We start from the raw sequence: 26,107 nt of genomic DNA on the forward strand, positions 1-26,107 counted from the left end.
AAGAACAGACCCTATAATATTAAATGGTAATTGATTTCCATGAAAATCATCTCACTGCAATTGGTTTTCATAAAGAATAATTTTTACCTAACATTTTAGTGTTTTGCTTTAATTAGCTGCTTGTGCCAGAGCAATATTTTGAAAAATATTAGTAAATTTATGGAGAGAGATTAAGAACCTAATTTTTAAAAACAGAAGGGGAATCATTTGAAGGGGCAAAACTTTTAAATATTTAGTGATAAATATTTCCTCTTTGATTAATTGTGGTTTAAATTAGTGATATTACTGGTAAATAAGGAACAAGATGCATTTCTTATGAAAACACAATTATGAAATATTAACTGTTTTTTAGAGTTTGGACATATATTTCAATTTTTTTAACTTCAGTTGAAATGTTATGAAATACTTAATTCAGAATCATTCAAATTAATGTTACAGGCTAAGTAAATTGCCTTCTCAAATATAGATTTTTTTTTATGAACAATATATTTGGAGCCTGGGTGGACCCAAAAGGTATCTGCAGCATAATGATATTTTAAAAGTTACCCATTGTGAATAGAGTGGATTTTGAATGCGTGCTTATTATGTTCTCCTACTTCCAATGGGACCTGAACTGCTCACTCCATCGGGTATGCCAATAATTGCTTTTAGGATGAGCTCATAAAAGATAATTGGTGAAGCTTTATAACTGAAGCTAGCCCACAGTTGCCAGCACACCTAGATTCTGCTTTCCTGAGAAGTTTTTATTCCAAAACAAAGGTTGCAAAGCAATTTTTTGTGGTTTGGAAGGAAAGTAGTCTCTTGTGCTTCCTAGCTCACTGTCAGTAGGATACTGAAAAAAAAAAAAAAAAGATATAACTTCAGAACCTCCATTTTGAATTTTTGACTAAATTATAATTACTTACCTGAGATCTATTCACTTGGACTTCTTTCTGCTCTCAGGTCCAAAAAGGAGGGAAACCCCTTCTCATGGTTTGATCCATTACAAGCCAGAATTCAGAGACCCCATTTCCAGCATTCCACATACATACTATCTTTTCCTTTAGCCTGATGGGAAGGCGTGAGATTGTCTGAAGTTGGCAAACTTGTCTACACCTATTTTCACAACAGTATCAAGATATGTAATCTGTATTCTGCCATCAGCCTCTATGTGTGATGATCCCCCTCGATAGTGACCTAAACAAACACCAAAGTAAATTTTAATTCAAAGCCCAGACTTGCAGAAAAGGAACAGCAAAAGATTCAAACTGGGACAATGGCTTCTTTCAATAGAGTAACGATTGTATCCTGAGCCCGGTCACACACAAGCCTCGGAAATACCCATTAGATGTGTTCTGTCTGAGATCTGTACCCTCAATGTATTAATTAGTATTCCTTTATTTGTTAAAATAAAACCTCACCATTTTTCTTTTTCTTTTCTTTTCTTTTTTTTTTTTTAATATGAGTATATACAATTGCAAAATATCCTTCTGGGGCTGAAAAACAAAGAAGAGTATTTGATTAATATTCATATCTGGAACTTTACAGCAAGTACAGATTGTGCTTGAATACATAGGAAGTCATTCCAAGAGTGAATCAATACTAATTATTGTAATCAGGGGGGTTAATTAGGTGAAAATGTGGCTGATGGAAAGTTCATTGCTCATGACCCTGGAACACCAAGGATGATGAAAAGAAAGGTAAAATGCAGAAGGAAGAGTGCAGTGTGGGAATGATTGCTCCCATTCAAGGGGTCAGGCTTTGTAGATGAGAAACACACCTTGATTTGGTGTAATCGCAGTAGTGAGGAAATTAGAAACCTCCGAGTGAGGTTCCTGGATAGAGATTTCTGTAAAAGTCACTAAGACTGCAGTTTCTTTAGTGGTGTCTCATTCAGCTCCAGAGCATCTTTCTGTACCTCTTCAAGCAGTAACAAGTAGTCTGTTCAGTTGCAATAACACTTTCAATTGTCCTTATTAGCCTTTTCTACATTTTGCTAATTCCTGGGGGATTTCCCCTTTCATAAAACTATTGATTGCTTCTCTAATGTTTATTGGCTTTGGGAGTTTTTCTAAACTCACAGTGACTTTTATTCTGCAGGAAAAACAAGGCAGCAGTGGTTTAGAGAGGATTAAAATCCATGGCATTTTCCTGAACTGACATTGGGAAGAGGGTGTCAGAGGAAGGAAAGCATATGTGAGGTTTTAAGGTTGTAGCCCATTAAGACTCCAAATGAAGTGTCCTAGAGCTATAGCATCTTTCCGATCACGTGGCACCAATCTACAAAGATCAGACTGAGGTGGAAGCCAGGCGTACATGCAAGAGAGAGAGAGAGAGAGAGAGAGAGAGAGAGAGAGAGAGAGAGAGAGAGAGAGAGAGAGAGAGAGTTTGAACCTCCGCTCAATTCAGAATTGTGCTAGTTAACCCTAATTTGGGATGAGGTACAGTTTGTTCCCAAATGTGATCTTCTGCTTTACTTGATTTTAAGAATTATCATGCACAGGTATGCTTCTCTTCTCCATAGCGTTCTTCTCACTGTGACTGATCCCAAGCACATTCTTTTGTATGTCAGGACTATCAGAGTTAACAGGAAATAATAGCATCTGTGGGGAGAGGACGACACTGGCCCAGAATGCCATGTATTACCAGGACAGCTCCGGCTGCCGCCTCCGCCCATTCCAAGTTGACCCGCCCATGGTTGGCTGTTTAGGATTGTGATGAATCACTAGAGTTTATGAAGCAGGACTTGCCAGCATGCCCTCAGAGAAAAAGAAACACTAGAATTTCCCTATAAAATCATTCAGTTCAACCAGTTTTGTTGTCTTGGTCAAGCAGAGCTTGAGGTTTGAAGTTTTAAGGCTGATAGAGCTACAGTAACTGGGGCTGTTTAAATGCCTGTCTTGAGAAAGGCAGCAGCTGCAGTCAGTAAAACCTCCACTGAAACCCATGGATGGCACTGCTGGTTCTAGATGGCGTGTGAACCAACTAGAATGGACACAGTCGTGCCTGATGCAGACGTGCTTCAGATGCTTCTCACCCCTCCCATGATGCTGTCCACCTCAGGCCCACTGTGGGCCCTGCAATGCAGTAGTCTTTGTCACATTTTGCTTTTTTAATATCTTGGTCTGAGACCCTAGCTCCCTTGTGAGTTCTGTGAGGTGGCTGACTGGTCATTCAGAGGGGATTTAAGGAGCACCTCTGTAGGTGAAAGTGTACTGAGTTGGAGGTGGGTGGCATGAGTTCCTGGTGGCAGCAGTTAGGATTGATTTTGACCTTCTCTCTGGAACCTGAGTTGATAAAAAGGGATGAGATCTCATTCCAAGCCCCTGGATGTACAGCGCCTGCTCTCCACAAACCACAGCCTTCCTCTTCTCTCTGGCTTTGGCTGCTGGCCTTACATGTGGAAGTGTCAGTGGAAACTAATACAATAGAATAAGATTAAGACTGGATTTTTTTCCCTTCCCACCAGCCAGTTCTAGGTTTAAACAAAGATTTGTGGGCGGGGGGGAGTGTTATGATTGAGGTAAGGAATAACATCAAAATTTATTAATAATCAACTCTATGCCTGGCACTACACTAGATGGTTCTTTTATCTAATTTAATTCTCACAGATATCCAAGAGTTAGTGATAGTGCTGTTATTCACATTTTACAGATTAAAAAACTGAGAGAGGTAAAGCAACAGGCCTAGAAGACACCCAGCTCATGGAGGAAGGGATTGTAACTCAGAAGTCAACAAAGTCCTTCCCTGGCCCACAACTTGAAAGTATAACAATTGGATATTTGATACTTTCAAGTCAGATCTTCCTCTGCGGCTGTATTTCCATCTTGGATTTGATTTGTACACATCTCCTAATGTTGCCACTGTCTAAGCTATGCAATAAGAAAGGGAAAAGAAAGCAAAAAAAAAAAAATCAGCAGTTTTTTTGCTTCTGAGTTCTAGTCCCAACTCCTTTCTTTGTCACTACATGTTCATGAGGTCTTTGAATTAAAGTATCCCAAACCTCACTTTTCTCAGGCTTTAGTCTATATAAATGGGAACAGATGTTAAAAGGAATAATGGAGTATTTTAAAGCTTAATAAATTGAAATGTGATTTTTTATCTGTATAAGGGGCCAAAACAAGTCATACTGTAATCATAACCAATCTAGCAACAAAGATATATCGCCCTCGATACAGGACGGAGTCTGAGCCGTCCAGAAGCTCACAACGGCCAGGAACCAGGAAGAACAGTGGGTAAGAAGGTACTGAGTGCTGTAGCGCAGAGGAGGGGGTGCTGAACTGGGCCCTGAAGGATGGATGAGTGAGGAGGAGAGGGGAGTTCTTAGGAAAAAACCCTGGCCTTGTCCTTTTTTTTTTTTAAACAAAACAAATCCTGAGCCTCATCACCTTTCTTTTTCAGATCCTCAAGGTCATTCCTATCTCTCTTTTCTAACCTTGCCATATTCCTGTGAAATAGGGCAAATGTAGCTATTAGCCTCCAAAGAGCATGGGGAGATGAAGCAATTGGGTCACGGAAAGGTTTACATCCAACGGTAGATAGAGATAAGACAAGAAAGAACACATTCCACTTAACTCAGGTAGATAGTTACATTAATTTGCCATGAAGATTTTGGGTAGCTTTCTTAAGAAAAAGGGAAAATAAGCCTTTTTTCCTCCCTTAATGGACTTCGTGTGAATTAGCATCAAAAGCAAATTTAAATAAAAAGTCATTTGGGATTTTTAAAAAACTCTATCATGAGTTAAAAATGGCTAGAGAGTTGAACCATATTACAGGGAAAAAATAAATTTCCTGTGCTCAAAACCTTAATGTATTTCAATCTCCACGTCACTTTAATAACTTGGTTACATAATTGCTGTAGGGAAAATTAGGCTAACACATTGTCATCTGAGGAGCGTGGTAGGTTTTGATTTTTCAGCCATTCATCCCCACAAGGAAATGATGGCCAGCTATATGACAAAAGTCTAGTGACAAATTGGAAAATTAAATGACATGTTCCCAGTGTCCATCAACTCTGTGGCAGAATCAAAAGCAGAGTCCAACAGGTGTGGTTCTTAAATCTTATAATCTTTTTCACCGAGTTTGAAAATAGCATTTGCCTTAAAGAGTCTGGTCTGCACACACTGTATCAGATGACTTCTAATCCTTGTAACCAAAAGCTCTCTGATGGGCCTCTGTCATCATTGTGGGTAAAGTAGATTCCTGTATTTTGTTTTACAGAACCCCAGGTTTTTGCTCTCTTAATCCCTACTTTAATTCATTTGTTCAGGGAAAGGAGTGATATTCCAGCAAATGGGGCTGTCAAACCTGCAGAAATTTCCTCTCAAGTTGAGATTTTGATTCTTGCCAAGGTCTGTCTCTGGCAACCTCACCCTCGGGCTAAAACTTCCATGTCTTTTGCTTTTACCCCCACCTGTTGCTGCTTTCTCTCTGGACCCAGGGTTAGCCCTGCTACTGTATCCACCCAGCTGTTGCCACTCAGCTGTCGTCAGTCCTCAAGCAGTCAACACGTGACAGTAAGATGAGCACCTTGGGCCAATTGGGAGAAAGATTTTGTGGGGGTGGGAGTGTTGAAGGGTAGATTGCCAAGAACTAAAAACCTCATTCTGATAAGTATAAATTTTGTTCCTGCCGGCAGGCTGGCACCAGATAAGGGTACCTGGTATACTCTGACAAATCTCGGCATCTTCAAGAGGCCACTGAAACATTCCTTCAGAGGCTATTTTCTTGAGTGCCTTTGTGTACAAATCACCATGCTGGACAGACAGGCCTTTTTCATCTCCCCATCTTTTCTCCATTCTTCTCCTTCCCAATTTTTTCACATCCAATTCACTCACTTCATGGGACACACACAGTCTTACATCCTCCCCCTGCTCCCCCTGGTAATAGCTGGAAGGCAGCCCGACTCCAGAGACAGCTGCTCCTAGGTCAGAAAGCAGCCTTGGTCAAAGCAAAGGCAAACTTTATTTCTCTGACAGATAAGCAACCAACAAGTCACTTCACTTTTGTAGTCACCTGCCTCTTCAGACAAGCAGCTGTAGAGGGAAGCTTCTGGCATTTTCTGGCTTTTCTTTGAGAGAGAGAAAAGAGGGAAGAGGAGAAAGAAAGAGAAAGCTGAGGGTGGGGGAAACAAAGAAGTCAGCAGCAGTGTAATGGAGAAAGAAGGAAAAAGGAAAGGCAAATTGGAAGGGGAAGTGATGAGCTGGTTGGGCTCTGGCTCTGACAGACCCATAACGTTAACCTTTCATCCCCTTGGAATGGAAGCTTCTGGAAACTCTAGAGGGGCACTTCATTTCCAAGCTCGAAGGTATGTACGCAGAGAACAATCTTCAGTTTGAGGGCCTCTTCAGAAGGGAGATAAATTCACCATTATGTATTTTTGCTCTATTAAAAACAGATTCAGAAAAATACAAGATTGCAAAAAGCCAGTAGCAGCTGTTCTCAAGGGAAAGTGACTACTTAAAATTCCCATAAAGTGTAAAATATGAGTTTAATAATGATTTCATCTTTATTGGCATTTAATTTCACTTAAGTCGTTTTAAGACTGTGATAAAAATCTCCATTCCAGAAGCTTTCAAAGTGGGTGGGGGAATAATAAGGTGATCATTTTAAACTTATGATTGGTGATTTAAGCACTTATATTTTTTAGGCGATATTTTATGGAGCTAAGAAGATATATATTTGCAATGTATCACTTAAAGGTCTGGCTTTTTGCTGTTGTTGTTTTGTTTTTTTGCAAGTTGCTAATGAAACTGGGTAAGCCAAGAACAAACACATGGCCACAAAGTCAGATACTCTCTTAGGTACTTAAAATTCATGTGGATTTCAAATTTATTGGCTGGAAATGATGGGAAATCCCCTTATAGGGCCTGCAGTTCTTGCTGCAAATGGCACTGAGCACAGTGGGCTTGAAAACAAAAAACAAACATCTATGTTAATAAAATTTGATGTGAAAATGTGATAGGGGAAAGATGTTTTGGATTCTACTTTGTAAAGATGTGCCAGAAGTGAGGGGGGAAACCCCTTTGTGAAGGTGGCTTTTTGACTTGACAGAGCAGTGCTACTTCATGTATAGTTGCATAGCGGATGGTCTGCTTTTAAAGAGATTGTGATACATAAGGTTATGTGAGGGAACACTTTTTTAAAAATGGAGATTTGTCATAAAATATACAAGGCTGCCTGGAGGAGAAGAAAAGCGTTTGGTTACAAACATCAATTGTTATCTACCAGGCACCAGTCTCTAAGTTATAGAAGACACTGTGCAAAGGTGCAGGTAGGGCCGTGGTTGAGGGACTGCGTTCCGGTTCATGGATTGAGCAGGGTGACAGAAATAGGATTGTTTGATTTCAAGCAGTGTGTACTCTATGTACAAATGCATTTATTAGCACTCTGTTTCCACTGAGGTTTTTTTCTTTTTCTTTTTTTAAATGCCAGTGATAATTCAGAGCTCAAACAATCACCATTGGTCAAAACTCCATTAGAGATGAGGAATGAGAGGAAAAGGGGTTTGCTGAAACAGCACAATGCACCCGATTGCCTTGGAAGGCCTTGTATAAAAATGAGGTCATTCAGAAACTTTCCCTTGAAGTGCTTCCAATTCTTGAATTGCCTTTTGTTTGGGAAATGAATAGCAAGTTGATTAAAAAAAAAAGGAGACAATTAGTGAAGGTAGGGGGATGGGTTGAGGGATGAGCTTGAGGTTTTTCTACAGTGAAGCTAAAACTATGAGGAAGCCTGGTCCTACATGGTGTCATCAACCAGGTTGTGTCCGCAAGAGGAGCCTGCTGATGGCCCCATCCTCTTTCACTGCTGGTGATAAGATCCTTGGCTATAAAATAGCTTCATTGAACCCAAGTGCTCAACAGTGGCCCAGTGGAGCTGTCTGCCAAATAACTCAAACTGCCAAAACATGATACCTGATGGTTCATTACTACATGAACATTTTAAAAAGGGATCCCACTGAGTTGCTTTCAGATTTTTACTTATTTATTTTTTTTTGCATTCTGTCAAAGCAGTTAAATGGGAAATTTAAGCTTTTCATCAGGTGTTTTTGGTTGGGTGTTTTTGTTTTCATTTTTAGCTCAAGAGCTTTTGAAATTTGTATTTTTGAAAATGGCTAATGTACATGTGCTTACATCATGGAAACAAAACCCTTGGGGGTGTGTATTTGTTTCTCTCTGGTACCTACATCAAGTGCTTATGCGGCTACTACATAGTTTGGCTGCCAAACTATTTAAACTCAACCATACCTCATAAGCTTTCCTTGGTGCATGTCGTCACTGTATCCCACTTAAGAGTGATCTTTTATATTTGACACTAGTCTTGCTTCTAACTTTAAATGGTGAAGCAAATGTGCTTTGAAAACTCTGGTACACTCTAGTTGTTAAATAAGGCAATAACCTATGCACTTGTAATTCTTTCTCTATGACCTACTTACACACTACTTCACCCTCCTTATAGTATGATTAAAAGCTGCTTTGAATCCACGATGGCCTCCAGGGATTGGTGGCGAGAATTTAACAAACTGCTGAGAAGGCTTAAGTCAGTAAGAGGGCTTCCCTACAGCTTCGCCTAACTAATTCACATGCAATTAAAGGGAGAATAAAAATTTCAGAAGTGTACATGTTAATGAAGCCTTTTCTATCTCATAGAATGTTGATATAGATGGCGCTTTATTCCATAGCTGATTTAAAAACATTTTTTCCTTTTGATGAATGCAGTTATGCTCTGCCTCTGTTGTGGGCACTGGTTCTGTTCGTTCGTTTAAAAATAAATTTCTTATATAGTCAGCTCGTTATATACATTTGGGATTTATGTAAATAATGTGTGGAAAACCAAAAACTGTCAAGGTTTGTCTCATTTATCCAGCCAATTATTAAAATTATTGAAAGACCAACAAAATTTTTACAATTTCAAACGTAGCTTGTAGTAGCTGGGGTAGGGAATAAATGTAACCCAGTATTAGGGAAAGCTTGGGCATTTTGGATACAAGAATTCATTTATTGCATGCTTTTCAATTCCTTATGAACCTAGACCTGGTTTTTCAAATGAAGTTTAGGCCTAGTCCTACATTAACTGTCTTGGAATTAGAATTATCCTGGTCAAAAGCCAGATATATTGTTCAGCCAGAGAAGGAAATCAAGTGAATTATGTATGTTTGGCCTTAATTGAATACTCCAGGCCTGTTAACTCCATATCGCTCAATGCATCAAGCCTGGATTTAAAATTGGTATGTGAATTTAAAATTGGTATATAAATATTTTCCTTCAGAACCTTTAAAGCTGGTCAGTTCTCATCACACAAGAATTGGTGAGATTTTTTTCCCCTCCATATTGTGGTGTTTGGTACATCTAACACAGGTGATACATTTAACTACACGTGACTGAGTTGTTTAACCCCCTGGCTACTGTGATTACCAAGAGCCAAACTATTAATATTAATGTCTGCTCTGCAATTTATGATGTTTAGAATGGGAAATAGGCCATGAAGTAGTCTTACATACATGTGACATTGTGAAAAGTTTGGTTTCATCCAAATAACCAAATAAAACAATAAGGAGAATGCTAAATTAGTATGCCACCATATAAATTACTTATCTTTTAAGAATTTGAGCAAATCACCTGGGAAAATCCAACTCATTTTGTATTTTTTGTAAGCATTCTGTCATTCACAATCCCTATCAGGAAATCAGTCACAAATCTTAAGTGGTAATTTAAGCTTCATGGTCATTATAGGCTTAACACTCTTTAATGAAGTCACTATTGATTTTTAATCATTGTATTACATACTTGGAAATGACAAATTTGTGATTTATCTTTTTAAAAGAAAATGATTTATTACTGTTTCTTATTTTCAGTCCCTTATACTTAGTGTTTTCAAGATGATACAAAAATAAACATATAACTGTGCAGAGATTGATTCATCTTTCCCCTTAAAGCTCTGAGATAAGTCCCTAAATTTCACTTGGGCCATTTTTTTGATATGTTTACTTTGGCTAAACCACGAATCCTATTTCAGTTATTATGATTAGTTCGTACACTAGCAAACATGTAACACTGAGAGCATTTAAACAAACAATTGAGATGATTCCACTCTGGTGTCTTTGGGAGCTTGGCTTTGACTAATAGGTGAACTAGGCTTTGGCCACACACTGGCACGAAACCTAGCAGCGGCTCTCCTCGTGCCAGGCGCGGTGGAAATGGGGAATTGGGAGGAACAGTGCAGACTCAGTGCGGTGAGCGTTTCTAGACGCTCTGGACCCTGGGAAAAGTCGGGCTAATTTTAAATCCAGTGAGCAAGGCAGCCCCAGCCGCTGCCTCGGGCATGTCCCTCCCCCGGGCGAGCCAGCAGGGGTTAAACTGCGGCGCGCGGGCGCGCAGCTCCGCCTCCGCTCGCCGCACCTGGCGCTCCGCAGATCTTGGCCTCGGCGCTAGATTACGGACGGTATTGGCGGAGTGAGGGAGGGGGAGAGAATGTGACAAGTGCCGGCTCCGGCGGCCGCCCCGGGGAGGCCGCGCGCACCTGTCCCTGCCCGTCTCGCCGCCCGCGGCCGCTCGGACGCGCGCACCGCCCCCCGCCCCCCCAACACCGCCCGCCCTCCGAGCGCCGCGTGCGCTGCGAACATGACTTCTGCCTTCAAGCTGGATTTCCTCCCGGACATGATGGTCGAGGGCCGCCTGCTAGTTCCCGACCGAATGTGAGTGGGGCCCTGGGGGCACGTGTAGCCGAGTGGGCGCTCTACTTGCGGCCCCCGGCCGGACAGCCTCTGCCAAATCGCTTTCCTGGATCCCCGAGGAGGGCGAGGCAAGCTCGGCGGCTCCACCGCCCCGGGAACGCGGGTGGCGGCTCCGAACCAGCCGCCTCCCCAGGGCTTTCGAGCTCGCGCTGGGCGTGGGGAGGAGGGAGAGTGTCTTGACCTGCCGAGCGGCGCCGGGACCGGAGGACGGAGCGCGGGGACTGGGGTCCGGAATCGGGTAGGGGACCGGCGAGCCAGGCCTGCGGACGTGAGCCGGGACCGAGTGAGGACCGGTCAGCGGGGCGCGGCGTCCCGGGGTGGAGTACGCGCGTGCACGCTCATGTCATTGGAAATGTGGGGCTGTTGGAGCTTTGTTGGGTCATTTAAAGATCCCTTCTTACCAAATTATCCGCTCATCCGACTTTGCATTTGCGAAGATTCCTTTTCTGTAGTGTGAGAGTGGAAGGAGAGAAGAGGAAAGAAAGAAAAAGGGGTAGTGGTGGCAGAGCATAATTATAAAGCATTACAATAGCCAGGTGTGCTCTGTGGCAGAAATTAGTGGTAATTTTTACGTAATCATGGTGGTTTTGTCTGATATACAGCCTATAATTTAATAATTAATGTGCTTCTGATAGTTTTACATGTTGTAAAACTAGGGTAGAGTTTATTGGGAGAAGTAGAGAGCTGGGGTTCCTGAAGAAAGTATGTCTTCTTTTTATCTGGCTGGTTCGTTTTGGTAGTGCCTGAACTGGCAAAAGAAACTTTGTCATCTCAGTGGGATCTATCTGTATGTCAGCGTGTTGTGAAAAGAAAACCTGAAGAGAGAGGAAAGGGATTGCCAGAAGTGGGTGTGAAAGGTCTGTGTCCATTTTAGACTTGGAATATGTGAAATTGTCAATTATCAGGCAAGAATGTTTATAGTGAATCTAGGCTACGATTAATCTAGGGGAAAAAGGACTGCTATCCTTGGTAAGAGTCCACCTAAAATGTTTCCTATTCTGCACACTGTAAGACTTAACATCCATATTCTTTCTGTCACGTTACTGTACTCTTAGAAATTTTCATGCCATTCTGAGCTTTATGATCCATTTCCCTGGCAACTAACTTCCCCCAAGGTGTTAGACTGTTTTTCTTGTATGTTAAATGTTATGAGTCGAGAGATTCTTGAGAAACTCCACAGTGGGCAATTATTTGAGCCCCTAGGAATTTTTTTTTTAATGGAAGAGAAAGACGATAGAATTAAATGGGAATTGTCCTTTCAGTGGATATTAACTCACAATCAGGTTCGTTATCTCAACTCAGATAATCAGATAACATGAATTAAAATATTGAATTTGCTTTTGCCACTTTTCTCGGAGAAATTAATCTTGGTTAGTAACAGTTCCATGATACTGGTTTTAAAATGTTCCTATCTTCTCCCCCTTAAATATATATGTATAGATATATAATACATGTTTTCACATTAGCTATTGAAAATTTTGTGTGTTTTCTCCTCTCCAGAGGAATGTTGGGGCTGAAATGAAGAATTGGCTTGGCCATGATTTGAATTTATGGTCACCTGCTATGTAAGTGACCATGATATATCTAGCTAATGAATGTTCTCTGGATTTAAAGTGTTACTGGCCTCCGAAAAGGTGCTGTCTTTTGCCAGTTAAATTATGAATGTTTAATTTGTTCTTTTCATTAGGTGGATGTAGGTGGCTTATTCAAACTGTTTCCTCTGAATAGAGCCTGTGTATTTTAGATCCGGAATATCCATACGAACCCAAATGTCACTTCTACCCCACTTATCTTCCAGATGTTAGTTATTCCCAGATGATGTCCTTTGGAATCAAACTTAAATTGTTTTCAGTGTTTGCCAGTTATTGTTTAATTGACCTTTTTAAAAAAGAGGAAAACTAGAGGATTCGTAAATGATAATCTTATTATTTGTCTTCTTATCCCTGAGAATATGGTAGTATGAGTTCCAAAAAAAAAGTTTACAATTAACCAACATCAGAGACTAAGTGGGGAATAGAGAGGTGTGTGGGAGGGCATACGACCAACTGAAAATACCTGAAACCCACACGGCAGTGTATTTTATCACCATGTTTAAACCATTGGAAAGATAGCTGTGTGGATTCAATGTTTTCCAAACTGGTTGTCAACGAACAGTATGATGCCCTTTGCATTAAATTTCCGTGGGCTAGATATTGGCCTGTTCCTGAAAGGAACTTAAATAAAGCATAGGGGCTTTTCTGGTGCTGATTTTTTTTAAAGCAGTAGGATGTATTTTCAATGTCATTTTCCCAGGAGAATATATTGGATAAATTTGTAAGATATAATATGATTGAGTCCTCAAGGCAGATGCACAAATAGCTTTGCAGATGAATTATTATGCTTCACAGCCCCACCAGCCATCCAGTGTTTAAAAAGCCCAGCTCACTGAACGCTCTATAGTGTGAATAGAATTATTAGGACATGGGCTTCTAAGTCTTGGGGTTTTAAATATTCATTAATAAAACTGCAAGTGGAAATGGACCTTTTAAATCATCTTAACTATTAATGTTTTGTTATCTTTGTGTCACTATAGAATATCATTTACAACAAAGTATGGTGAAACAAAGTAGGAACTGATGATTTTAAGAAATCTGTTTTAAAGTGGGGGGTAGCTGGTTTTGGATTGGTGTTGGGGGGATGTTTCCTCCTTTGTCTCATCTTTTTAATGATCAGATATGCACTTAGGGTTTTTACGTGTTTTTTTTAATTTTTAAACAAAAAATATAAGAAATAACTTGGAAATGAGAAATTACAAGTGGAAAAATCTATAAATAACAATTGTAAAAGTATTAGCTCACATTGGTGATGTTAAAATAAGACAATGAGAAGAAGCTACCAAGAAATTAAAATGAAATGTCTTTTTTTTTTTTACCCACAGTTGGTAAGTAACCTTATTGAAATGAGAAAAGTTATTTTGAGTGTAAATTCATCAATGTGGTGAATTTCCCTTCTGTTTATTAAGTCCTCCCAAGTTAGGATGACTGGAAATACCTATCAGTGTCTAATTGAGCTGAAAGTTGGTTCTAGGGATATCATTGTTAAAGTTGAAAGGGGTGTTGGAGAGCATCTCATCAGACCTAGTTTTATAGATTAAGAAATTATCAGAGGGGCCATGTGACCAGTCTAAGAAGGCAGCATAATTATTGCCTTCCTTCTTCCTCCCCTAATTTGACAAAACCATGAGTCATTGATTGAATGCCTACTGTGTCTCAAGACACTATAGTCTCTAACCTTCACAGTAGATCTGCAGGGTGGTTATTATACCCATTTTACAGGTGATCCTTAAATCGGTTACATGCTGGCCTGTGCCACAGAGGCGGGAAACAAGAAAGCGGTGATTGGCTTGTGTATGAGTGTGTTATATAAACGTATGTTCACATGTTAATGGGAAAGAAGAGAGATCTCTGAACTAAATATGACTTAGATTTTTTTTGGTCAGAAAAGCAAAATGGTGCCACATGGGAACGATTGAGCTTTATAGGAAATACATACCACCTTTTCAGACTTAACTCTCTAATTTGGTTCAAATTGAGTCTGTTACTCTGTAATTTGATTCAAATTTACACTATTTCATATTTCAGTTAATTAAGGAGAATATATTTTAATTAAAAATATTTTTGGTTTACAAAGGACCAGCAAAATGAAAGTCAAAAGCATTGGGTCCTTTTTTTTTTTAAAGGTGGTATTTAAAATGTTCTTGGAAAATTCCATTACAAATAATAAAGAACAGAGATAACAGATTTACCACCTGATTCTGTGATGGTCATAAGAAATGATTCAAATGAGGAGACTTTAAGAGAAAGGGCTATATACATATGTTTCTTTAAGGATATTTTAAAGATGTATTTTCAGGTGGGATTTCTCAGTTAGTACTGAATATTTTAGTATTAGCTGCTTCCTAAGACCCAAAACTCATCCTACATTGGCATTTAGAACACTGAAGTTATCTGTGATCTGGATTAGAGGTATTTATTGTTAAGTCTTGCTATATAATTGTAATTTGCTGGATTGAGATTACTTTGGCGTCTGTTGAGGAGAGGCAGTGAACTGGGGTGAGGGAGCAAGAACCTAGCAAAACAAGATAAAAAAGAGAGGATGTTCAGATGTGAACCTAGTAATTAAGATTTCATGTGATCATTTAGAAGGCTTTTCTCGTCGGTATTCCCCACCCAGCGGCAGTAATGAATGACATTGCATTTGGCTTCTGATAAAAGACCGCAGTCTTCCCCTCCTGCCCCGTCGGGGTTTTTTTGTTGTTGTTTTTTAACACAAATCTCCAAACTTTCCTTTCACTTCACCCCTTAACTCGTGTTTTTTTTTTTTTCTGACAAGTTAACACTCATTCACTTCTTATAAAAACACAGATAATGTTTTGGCATACGAAATAATCCGATAAACTTTCAGACAACCGGCACACACATGATCTAGGTCTTGTGTCAAAATCTGGGTGGAGTTTTTTGTAGAGGCTTAAATGTAGACTTGGGAGACCAAATATCAGCGGGGGTCTGATGTCATGGTAGTGAATTAAAAACAAACCTCACAACTGCCAAACAACACTATAAACATCCTTTACCATACTTGCATGTCAGTGAAAACTTTCGTATTTTCAGCGTGTTGCAATCAGCTGAATTAATGTCATTCATGTGTGGCACTTCTGGTGCCGAACTTGACCCAAAATTAATCTGTACTTCCTACACACAGTGTTAATACCAGAGGGTTGTTTTTTTCAGGGGAAGGTCCTGTTTTGCGTTTTGTTTGTGCATTAGGACAATGGAGTCAGCTATTTCTCGGTGTAATATTTGTTCTAGGAAAGTGCAGAAGGGAGTGTTGGGAAGGTCCTAATGATTTCCAGTCCATCGGCACCTGCGCGTGCCATGCCCTCTTGTCTGTGCCCACTGTGAGGGAGGGGCCGCAATCTAGCGAAGCCAGCAGCAGCCGTGTGCTACTTGTGTAGCAGTGCAGAAAATGTATTTTTATTTTTCCTTAAGAAAAAGCTCTCGCTCAATCTAAGAGAAATGGAGCTGTGCACTCCTGGAAAGACCTTTGAGGGAAACAAAAACCAATTAGCGCAGTAAATGTGATACTCTCAGGTAATTGTCAAATAATTATTCCCCTTCAGCGTCATCACTGTTTAATTGTGCCATCCAATATTCTCCTGCTCTGAATGTGGATGTGAAGGCACGGCAACTTTGCTCCCCTCCTGGGATTTCCTTTTTCATTTACCGAGAGCCTTATATTCCTTCTAAAGGACTTTTAAAAGAAAGGGGGAAACACTGAGAGAGATTTTGAGCCACTTCCCATTTGTCCTAAATCACAACAGAAAGTGATTACTCCAACTAGCTTTATCGAAATGCAATTCCGGTTATGCGGTTGAAGTGCCGGTGAGCATGTTTGGGATTTACACTGTCTCTGCGACACCGCTCTGTGCACAGTCTGTTTTATGGAGTGCATGCTGTACGTTATGTTCTGATAATGAGACCGATGCTTTCAAATCAGCTGATAATTTAAAGTGGAGTGCTAATAAACATGTAATCATATGGCTTTTAGAATGACAAATGGGTATAAATTCCATTTTTGGCTAAATTTTAATTACTCCTTGAAATGAATGTCAGAGCTAACTTGCCAGCAAATTATTAGAAGCATTTTCCCCCCTCCCAAAAATGTATATAAGTTAAGTTTAGGCTGCGTTTAGACCAAAACAGCATTTCAATTTATTCTTTTGGATTTTTCTAACAGACTAACATGGCCTCTTCCGTATAGTCAGCTTTTAAATAATCTGAAGAGATCTCAGTTTAAATGCACGGTGAGTCATACAGACAGATGGACCAGTACGTAGGATTCCTGTGATGGTAACAGTGCTTTAAAAATGAGGTTCATGGAAGGTTTTGATTTTAAGCCTTAACAATGAAAGAAGTCAAGGAGGTTTTTCTTTTCAATGAAACTGTTTGTGGCTCTCTCTGTCATAACCACAGAAATAAATTCTCACAACGCGCCAGCTAGCTGCTTTGTCCAACATTTATAGGCTCAAACAGGACTGAAGGTTTCCTGCTCTCCCAAATGATGGTGTTGATTCACTCCTTAGAGAGAATGCAATTAATTTTAGCTTATTTGATTAACATTTTGACATAACTGTTGCACAACTTAGAATGTTTTTAAAGTACCATAAGAATGAATAGTTCTTTGACTTCCACAGCAGGATCCAAAATTCTGTGATCTTATATTGAAAGGCTTACTTTCCATGCTTTTTCTAAAGAAAGTTCATAGCTTGACTTAGGGTCATTAAATTTTTTTTTAGGGGAGTTTTTTTTTTTAAGATTTTATTTATTTATTTTTAGAGAGGGAAGGGAGGGAGAAAGAGAGAGAGAGAGAAACATCAATGTGTGGTTGCTGGGGGCCGTGGCCTGCAACCCAGGCATGTGCCCTGACTGGGAATCGAACCTGTGACACTTTGGTTCACAGCCCGCGCTCAATCCACTGAGTTACGCCAGCCAGGGCCCAAGGCTCATTAAATTTTAAGGTAGTATTTTAATCCTTTTCCATAAATCATGTCTTCATTTCTTAGTCTCCCCCTGTAGCAGTAGAGTTGTACCACATTTATCTGACACAAAATCATTTGGTCCTGTAGCCTAGAAAAGAAGAATGTTTTGTTACTCATCTGGCTGTGGTCAATAGGCATAAATATGTGTGTGCATGTTTCTGTACACACACACATGAATACATATGTGTATTTGGGAAAACATTGGGCATAATTCTTTACCTTCTTGAAATATTTTACATTTAATGGTCTTTGGCTATAAAAGTTACAAAATTCTTGCACAATGTAACAGGTGTTTACAGATTTTGTTACCTTTGTAATTGAAAAGTTAAAGATTCAGAAAAGTTTTAACAACTTGACCAAAGATGTACTTCAAATTAGTGATATAGCAGAAATCAGACTAGGACTATTTTTTTTTTTATTTTATTTACTGATTTAGGGGAGGGGGGAAGAGAAAGAGGAGAAACACTGATTTGTTGTTCCACTTATTTATGTCTTCATTTGTTGCTTTTTGTATGTGCCCTGACGGGACATTGAACCCGCATCCTTGGCCTATCAGGACAGTGCTCTAACCGACCGAGCTACCTGGCCAGGGCTTTAGGACTATGTTTTGATTCTTTGGTCCAGAACCTCAGAGTAGCTTCTGTTGAAAGTGTGAAAAGAAGTTTACTCTGATGATCCTGTCAAACCTGATTGGGTGACAAGCTGAGGCCTGCACCTGGGGGCCCTTCTGTGTCTCACTTGCAGCTGAGATGATGCTACTGGCCCGATCTTTTAGGTTTAGCGTAAGAACAAAGAAAGACTCTTCACAGGAAAATTTGGACAGTAGACCTTAAATTGATATTTTCTTGGGTAGACACAGCTGGTCCTAGCCAGACCAAATTCCTGGCTGCCGGCACATTTTATGGGATCCATATATATTATCCCATCGCTTCCTGTCGCTGTTGAAGGGAGTCCTTGAATCTGTGATTGTGCCAAATGGGCATCCAGTGCATAGATGGAACCTCTTAAAAAGGCTGAAGTTGCAGGAGGTTGGTGGGACTGTAAGGGGGTAGATGGGTGTAAACCACTTTAAACATGTGCACTCACTCTCACACCCAGTTGTTTCTTTCTCTTTGCATCTCCAGAGGGAGACATTGGGGGTCATACGAGAGAACACATACAGGTTGAAATTTGACCTATCATTTTTTCCTTGAAAGCTCTTAGAGGAATAATAAAAGGGGAAAATGCTATGAAAAAGCTTAAGGAAGGACAGCTTTTGGCATAGAGGATGCATGTCTGTGTTGTCACGCTGCTGCTGCTGCTGCTGCTGCTCCCCTGCTGGTTCTTTGTGCCCTAACCTGGATTCCTTTAGGTCACGAACAGCATAGCTGGTTTTGAAGTTGTCTTTCTGTCTTTTTTATATTTTCCTGATTTGTATCTTTTCTGTCTTCTTAATCTCTAAGATTAAGTGGGTTTCTCTAGGCCCATTTTATTATCCGTTCCTGAGCAGTTTTCTAAATTTCAAGAGAAGAGGCCACATCTGTCCACAACACAGTTCTGAGAACTGGAGCCTCGAGAGGAGAGGAGGGCGGTATCAGAACAGCTCGGTCATCACTGGTAGTAAATTCCACTGGCACAGCTGTGTGTTTCTGTGCATAAAACTGTATTTGACTTCTTCCTACATTATGGAAGGGGTGTTGCATTTTCTGGGTGAATGTAAGTGTAGCGTATTTCGGAATGATTAACTTTATGGATGTCATTGTTGTGGCCAGCTATATTTGGCTCTGCTGCAGCTGTGTTTGCATTCTCAAAATTGTCACCAGAAGGCCTCCAACTGCAATTATTCCCTTCAGTGCATGCTGGTAGCATCTTTCCCCGTGACTCCCATTGTCCACCCAGCCATCTTTCCCGGCGTCAGGATCTAAAGGCAGCACACAAATCCTTTGAGAAGCCCGAATGCTGGCCAACACTATGGCAGCTCTCTCTCAAAGGGATTTCTTAATATGAAGTCATTTTTATTTTACATCGTAATGTTCCTTGTCAGGATTATTCTCTCTTTTCACAAAGAACCCGTATTTCCCTGACTCTTTTTTTCCCCCCTCCTTTTCTCTTACTCTTAGATGTCAAAAAATCACTTGAAACATCTACTGATGGGCGGTACTTCTTCGTTTTCTGTATGGCTAGGGCACTCAGCACATGTTTTTACTTCTGATTCTTAGAAGTGCCTTACAAAACCTCATGTGGATACGAGGTTGAGGCAAAGCTTTGCTGCTGAGCACCTGCCACAGAACTTACTTCTCAGGTAGAATTTAGGAAACGTTTTATTTCCTTCATTCAGAAATCATTTTAAGTCAGTGGGCTTTAAGTTGGGTGGGTTGTCATTCTTAGTTAGAAATCACTTCCTCTTGGGCTGTTTCTGCGTGCCAAGGACATTCGCCCTGCCTCGGGGTCTGCTCGTGTGCCCCAGAACAGAGTCACTAGGAACATCGCTCTGGCTGGGGTGTCCAACCTTTTGGCATCTCTGGGCCACACTGGAAGAAGAACAGTTGTCTGGGCCACACATTAAATACATTGCAACACGTAATCACAAAAAGTCCTCAAAATGTTTTAAATTAATATATAATTTTGTGTTGGGCCACGTTCACAACCATCCTGGGCTGCATGCAGCCTTCGGGCCACCGGTTGGATGCCCCTGCATCTAGGGTCTTTCCAGCAAAGGGCTGGAAGCTAGTTCTTCGAGTCTGAGCGTCTTTGCTAAGCAGCAGCCTCATGTATTCTCCTGGCTTGTCTTCTGATTTGTTCCATGTCCCCTTCAGGTCTCAAGTGACTTGTCAAGATTCCCCATCTAGAAAATAAGGATAATAGGATACGCTTCTTACCTGTCCCACAGTGCAGTTGTAAAGCTAATACTGGGAAAGGAATGACAACCTAAATATTTTATAGCTTCACGGTACTTAAAACTGACCACAGGTTCATCTTCATTGCCTGGGAGAATCAAATGCAGTGGAACTTCATTACAGCTGGCCAGCTAATGTTTCCTCCCCCAGAACATTCATGCTTTATAGTCTCAGCCGAAGACCCATAAAGCCGTATTGCCCCATATAAAGTTTCAGAAAATGCTTCCTACCCAGGACAACATTAAGAAGATGGATTTTCTTTTTCTCTCCTCTTTCTGCATGATGATTGAGAAATAAAATGCAGTTCTTGGGCCAGCAACTGTGAACTTGTAGTCAGACCTTCCCTTCTGGAATGGGGTGAAGCAAAAAGCAGTACCTGCCTCCAATATCCCCATATGCGTGTTCTGAAAAAGCCCATCTCTAACCTGCTGAAATAGATGAGAATTAGCCACATGATATGAAGTCTGGTTCTCACATAAAGGGACTCCTAACCCTGCAGAAACTCGTCCTTTAAGAAAACAAAATAATTTTGATGGTATGAATATGGAGGGGATAATATTGTAGATCCTGCCACCTCAAGGCCTCACTGGGTGCTCAGGTCACAAAATGCCTGGAGAAAAGAGGAGGAGAGTCTCTGAAGGAGCAAACTGTTAGGAGAAAGAATCATTGACTTTTGTCTTAAGAGGTGGCACAGTGAATACAGGGTGTATATCCAGGTGGTGCCCAGCTGCAGGATACATCAGAGTTATTCTGTTCTTGCACTTTAATAAGCAGACACTATTTCTGCTGACATGGCTGATAAGGTCCTTGAAATGTAAGAGACCAGAGCCACTATAGCTAGTGTGAAGATTTGCTTCTCATGTTACAAGTTGCTTGGTTTATTAAGATCAGACATTGATGAGGTTCAGTTGGGAAGCCTGATCTGAGCCCGTTGGTTAAGGGACTTCCTCTGCAACGGGCCAGGGGAACACTCAGCATGGGCTCTGTCCAAGAGAGGGATGACGACACTGAGACACTCTCCAGGCTGTGACTGTGACCTCCGAAGTTGAGGATCCCTGCCTCACGCAACAGACCGCTTTGCATGGGGGGAACTGAGGCCATCCCTGAAGGCAGTGGGGACTTAAGCGGAGTCAGAGGTGATGGCTGTGTCCAAGATCACTGGGAAAGGAAACCCGGTGAAATCTGGCAAAGTCGGCCACATCTTTGGTCTGCCACACAGATATTACAGGTGTTTCTGTACAAGTTAATTGGCATTTCATGATCATATTTTGTCTTCTCAGTGTCAAAGAAGACTAACTTTACAGGCGGCCTAGCAGTTGGGCCCGGACTCTGTGTCAGCTGTTAGCAGAAATGACTGAGATGGGACTCAGCAGCCGCAGAGGACGTGCGGAGGCCTTTATCTTGCCTCTAACTATGTCTTGTTTTCAGGTCTATTCAGAACGTGAGACTTTTGATCTAAATTGATTTCTAGATGTCTGTTCAATAAAATGATGTATACCCAGAAGCTAAAAAAGGTTTTCTGGCATCAGCAAAGCTATAATTCGTTGACAGCTGAATATTTTGGGTGTGTGTTTCTCCTAATTCTGATTACTAACCCTTCAAAGGATGCTGCCTTCCTATGGGTACATTTTCTGGAATACTTTATAATGTTACTTGTTCATACCATGAACATACCGTGGACAGCCACTGGGCTAAAGGATTTATATAAGTGATGGATGATTTTCAGGAACACTTTGCAGGGCAAGTATTGTGTCATTCCTGTTTCGCAGGTGGGGAGTCTGAGTTCTAGAAGGTGCCGGTACTGAAAGTTCGAGCCTGTGCCTGTCTCTCTCTCTGTCAGTTTGTAAAGCCCAAGGTTGCGGTTTGGCCCAGGAGTCGCTTATAAGTCTTGGGAGGGGTTTTCAGATCATTTTATGACCACAAACAGGTTGAATTTGTAGATATGTTGGCGCATTGGCAGTTGAATATGTGGATTTGAGTGTGAAATACAGTTTCTTAGCTCTGCCCTAATAACCTGCTTTTTCTGTGCTCTTTCACATAAATTACTTGTTCTTGATTTTAGTTCATAGCCAGACCAATTGCTGAGTCTAGAAGGCAAGAGTGTTGTAAGAGATGTCAATAGAATGGGGCACCGCAGCAATGTGATGTCAGGATCTCCTAACTGCCTGAGGCAGATTCTCACTGAAGAGATAAGGAAGCAATTAACATCAAATGTTAAGGTGAATCCCAGTTCTTCATTTAAGATAACTATGTGTTTCAAGAAGGGGTTTCTTTTGAGGATTTTGTGAGAAACCTGACATTTCTTCCCATTTACTGCCCACGACCTAATGTTCACACCTGATTTAGGTGAACACTTGGCCTTTCTCAGGGGCCCTCTCTGTAGCCCATAGCCTTCTTGTGAACTAGAAAAGGGCTGGCTTTCCGGTGGCGTTCATTCCCCACTGTTCCCCTCGATTGGTGACTTGATGCAGTATCCTTTTTGGAGTTACATGCACTTCTGCCTCTTTCTTCATAAGAGGGCCAGATAAGTAGGCAGTAGAACAAGTGACTCTCAGCAAGGTGACAAATGGGCTCTAGATGATCATCAGTGGTGACCAGCCCAGTTATAGTACCTGGTCCATTTAGAGTGTCAGTACACGTTCAGCCTCTCCATAGCTGTTTGCTTAAGTGCTTAAACATTTTATAGGATTCTGGGTATTCAGCAAATCATAGGTATTTGTTTCATGTGTAGACACCCAATGTAAAGAAAGAGATGCTAGAAAAGTTAGAGTAGAATATACTCATGGGCTGGCCTCACTCGCAAACCATTCTGCACCCCATATGAGCTTGCCAAAATGCCTTTAGTTTTGTCAGGAGACAAACATCATAACTTAAGAGAATGTGATTTGAGTGGAGTTTTCATGCCCTATGTGCTTATTGTATTCTTGCTACTAATGCTGACATTATCTATAATACATCTTCAAGTGACTGAAAATTGCAGGTTTTGTTGAACAAAAATACAGCCAAGGAATGTATATCCACTCCACCCTCACTATAAGGTTTCCAGAAATCATACTATAAGACCCAATACCACGTCTCTCACCTGTGTGATACAAACTCCATTCTCCGATGTTTGAACTCTTTGCTCAAGGCCTGGTTTCTCGGTGAGTATAGAATTGGAGAAAGATGCTATTCCTCTTCGTCTGCTCCATCGTCAAGTCGGTCACAGTGGTAACTCCTCTCACAAACCCTCTGTTTTCCGGATGTAAACCAGGAAACCACAGATTGATTTAGATCTGAGCATGATGGGCCAAGTTGAGAGAGCTGGTTGTGATCCAGACACAGTTGCTGTCCTGGGGCAGGTACTCTTGTGCCCCTGTGATGTCATACTGCCTTTACGATCCCTTGCCTCCCACCTAGGGTGGAATTTAAAAAAAAAAAAAAAAAAAGATTGATCCTGTGGGAACTACTGTGAGATGGACTCTTCCCTTGGTCTTAAGTTCTGGCTGAGGGACAAGAAAACTATCCTGGCCAATTTTGCTCTTCCAGACACAAGATAAGATTCTGTTTCTAATTTCAGTGAGAGCTTAAACCACTTGGAATTTAAAAAAAAAATAAAGAGAAAGAACCTGACATTACACCTTAATGTTTTGCTCATCATTTAAAGTCCTGGGAGCCCATGCAATAGAAGATGCGCCTTGGCTTTGGATGGAAAGTGAGTCGGGGAAGAAGTGGTGATGACATTGTCACTGTTGTTCTGTTTCTGAGGTGTTAAATTTGTCATACGTGAAGGTTCACATTGTTACAACTCACTCTTCTGGACCTAGTACAGTTCAACTCTCTGAAAAACTAAGGAAATATCATTGGGAAGGTTTAAGTTAAAATAGAAGCAGAACCTTGCTTGACTGAGGTTGCTCAGAAGACCCACAAAACATCTTGGATTCTACGGAGTCCGGCACTGACAAGTAGGACAAACACATTAGCAAACAAAAAAATGTGGACCATAATATAATTGTGAACTGGTGAAACTGATTTAGGTGTATACCTAATTATTTTTTAGTTTTTCTAACATAAATGTAGTTGGGTTTTTGACAGACCGCTTTGTACTGAACTATGAAATTTACCAACTATATTCAGTATTTGTAGCATTCATAGACAACTAGATAACTTTAGGGGTCTGTGTGATACAGCCTAGCAACAAAGGTTGTTTGGGGTCTCTTTCCATTTTTTAAAATGTAGATGGATTGTTGGCGCTTTTGAAACAAGGCCTCTGCAGTGAAAATTCTGAGACATAGCCAGTCTCCATAACAGAATTGCCCAGTGGTGAGATAGAAATAAATGAGGGCAATTCAATTTGTGTGTTTCATGTGTTCCCTCTGAATCGCCATTACCAATACTCTCTCTCATGTTCAGGGCATTTTTTTTTTGACAGGTTATGTGTTTATGTTTCTAAATGCCTGGTATTTGATGGCTTGGATTCTTAACCAATCAGCAACTCACTTTAAGAAATGTAATTAGCCAAGAAGCAAAGTAAATTAATGTTTGAGGTTATCTAATTCTTGGGTTTCTTGTTTGCCTCTTCAATAGCAAATTGATTCCGCCTTGGTGTAATAAATACAGCTCAAGTTTGAGGCACATGGCAGTTGTACAGTTTGAAACACAGATTCAATAGTTAGAATTAAGTTGGACAGTTGAGGAGTTTAGGATTTATGAGTCACAACTGACCTGTTATTTGGCTGCATTGATTCATTGTTCTGTCGTCATGTGGAAACCACCTAAATGTTTTCTGCACTGAAATCCATGGTCCTTTTTTCCACTCTTATGTGCCTGCCGGTGACCAAGAGTTACACTTGCATTAAGTGTTATTCTCAACGTAAACATTTAAAGTGTCATGATGTACAGGTTGCTGCCTGTGCTGGGTCCTACAAAATTTTATCAAGTGTTAACAAAATAGTTCTTACTTTCACTTAAACATTTGTTACTCTGAACTTTAGTCCATCACTGTTGACTATTTTTTCTTTGAGGAAACAGGTTTAAAGTGAAGGATCTGCCTGTTGTGTTGTTTTGGGCTATGTAGGATTAATAAAGTGTTTTCTTGTTCTTGGAACAAAAATGTAATTGTCCATCTCTCTGAAGACCTTCATTCCTCATCCCATACATTTGATGAAGAGAATATTTATTACAGTATGGCCTCATACATTTTTTTGACATATCTAGATCCTTCCTACATTCCTTAAAATAACATTTCATGTGTTCTTCTTTACTGAGAACACAGTGGAGGAAGCATAGTCTCTTGGTGGACATGTGTGTAGACATTAACACTTTGACAGTCTCAACCATTCAGACTGTAAAATCCAGGGAGCTTGAGCGAGGAGAAAAATCAACATTAATCAAAATCGGTAATATTATAGTTCTTTCACATCTAAAAAGCTACAAGAGAAACAGTGCCCTAATCCAGTGGGTCAGATTGGACCTGGTGTGATCCACAGACTTAATTGTGCAAGCAAAGAAATCTATTGGGTTGTCCAAAACGTCTGTTTAGTTTTTCTGTAAAATAAAAGACACATTTTTCATTTTCACCAATAACTTTGTTGATTTGGACATTTTGAATATGTCCGCTATCTCCTGCTATTGGCTTCTAGTGAGTAGAGGCCAAGGGTGCTGCTAAACATCTTCCAATGCATAAGACAGCTCCACAGCAAAACATTATTTGGCCAAAATGTCAGTGGTAGTAAGAAACTTCACAAACCACTTTTGACATGTTCCATCAGTCACAGCACCTTGTCCAGATACTGCACAAATTTTTTTTTTTGCATTTTGGTTGTGTTTTTACCTTTCTTGAAATAATAAAGCATAATATGCTAAAAAATGTTACATATCTTCTTTCATCTTCAATATTAAAATGGCTGCACAAAAATTCACCACTTTTGACAAGTATTTTAAAATGCACACTGATATGAC

The 26,107-nt window shown here is 40.5% G+C and overlaps 1 protein-coding gene across 6 annotated transcripts in view; it reads left to right on the plus strand.

The window, feature by feature from the left end:
* CELF2 (CUGBP Elav-like family member 2) overlaps positions 1 to 26,107 on the plus strand; it is a 391,137-nt gene that overhangs the window by 84,252 nt on the left and 280,778 nt on the right. The window contains exon 1 of one of the 6 annotated variants that reach the window (XM_045857934.1): positions 10,498 to 10,675. The exons of 2 other annotated variants lie outside the window; for them this stretch is intronic. In XM_045857934.1, coding sequence (XP_045713890.1) covers positions 10,602 to 10,675 — 74 coding nt within the window. In that variant the 5' untranslated portion in view covers positions 10,498 to 10,601. Of the gene's footprint in view, positions 1 to 10,497; positions 10,676 to 10,876; positions 10,953 to 26,107 lie in introns of those variants that run through there. 3 more of the 6 variants (XM_045857935.1, XM_045857936.1, XM_045857940.1) reach the window with 3 other exon arrangements.

This window comes from Phyllostomus hastatus, unplaced genomic scaffold, assembly GCF_019186645.2.
Source record: "Phyllostomus hastatus isolate PE091 unplaced genomic scaffold, TTU_PhHast_1.1 phas_scaffold_1674, whole genome shotgun sequence".
NCBI lineage: Eukaryota > Metazoa > Chordata > Mammalia > Chiroptera > Phyllostomidae > Phyllostomus > Phyllostomus hastatus.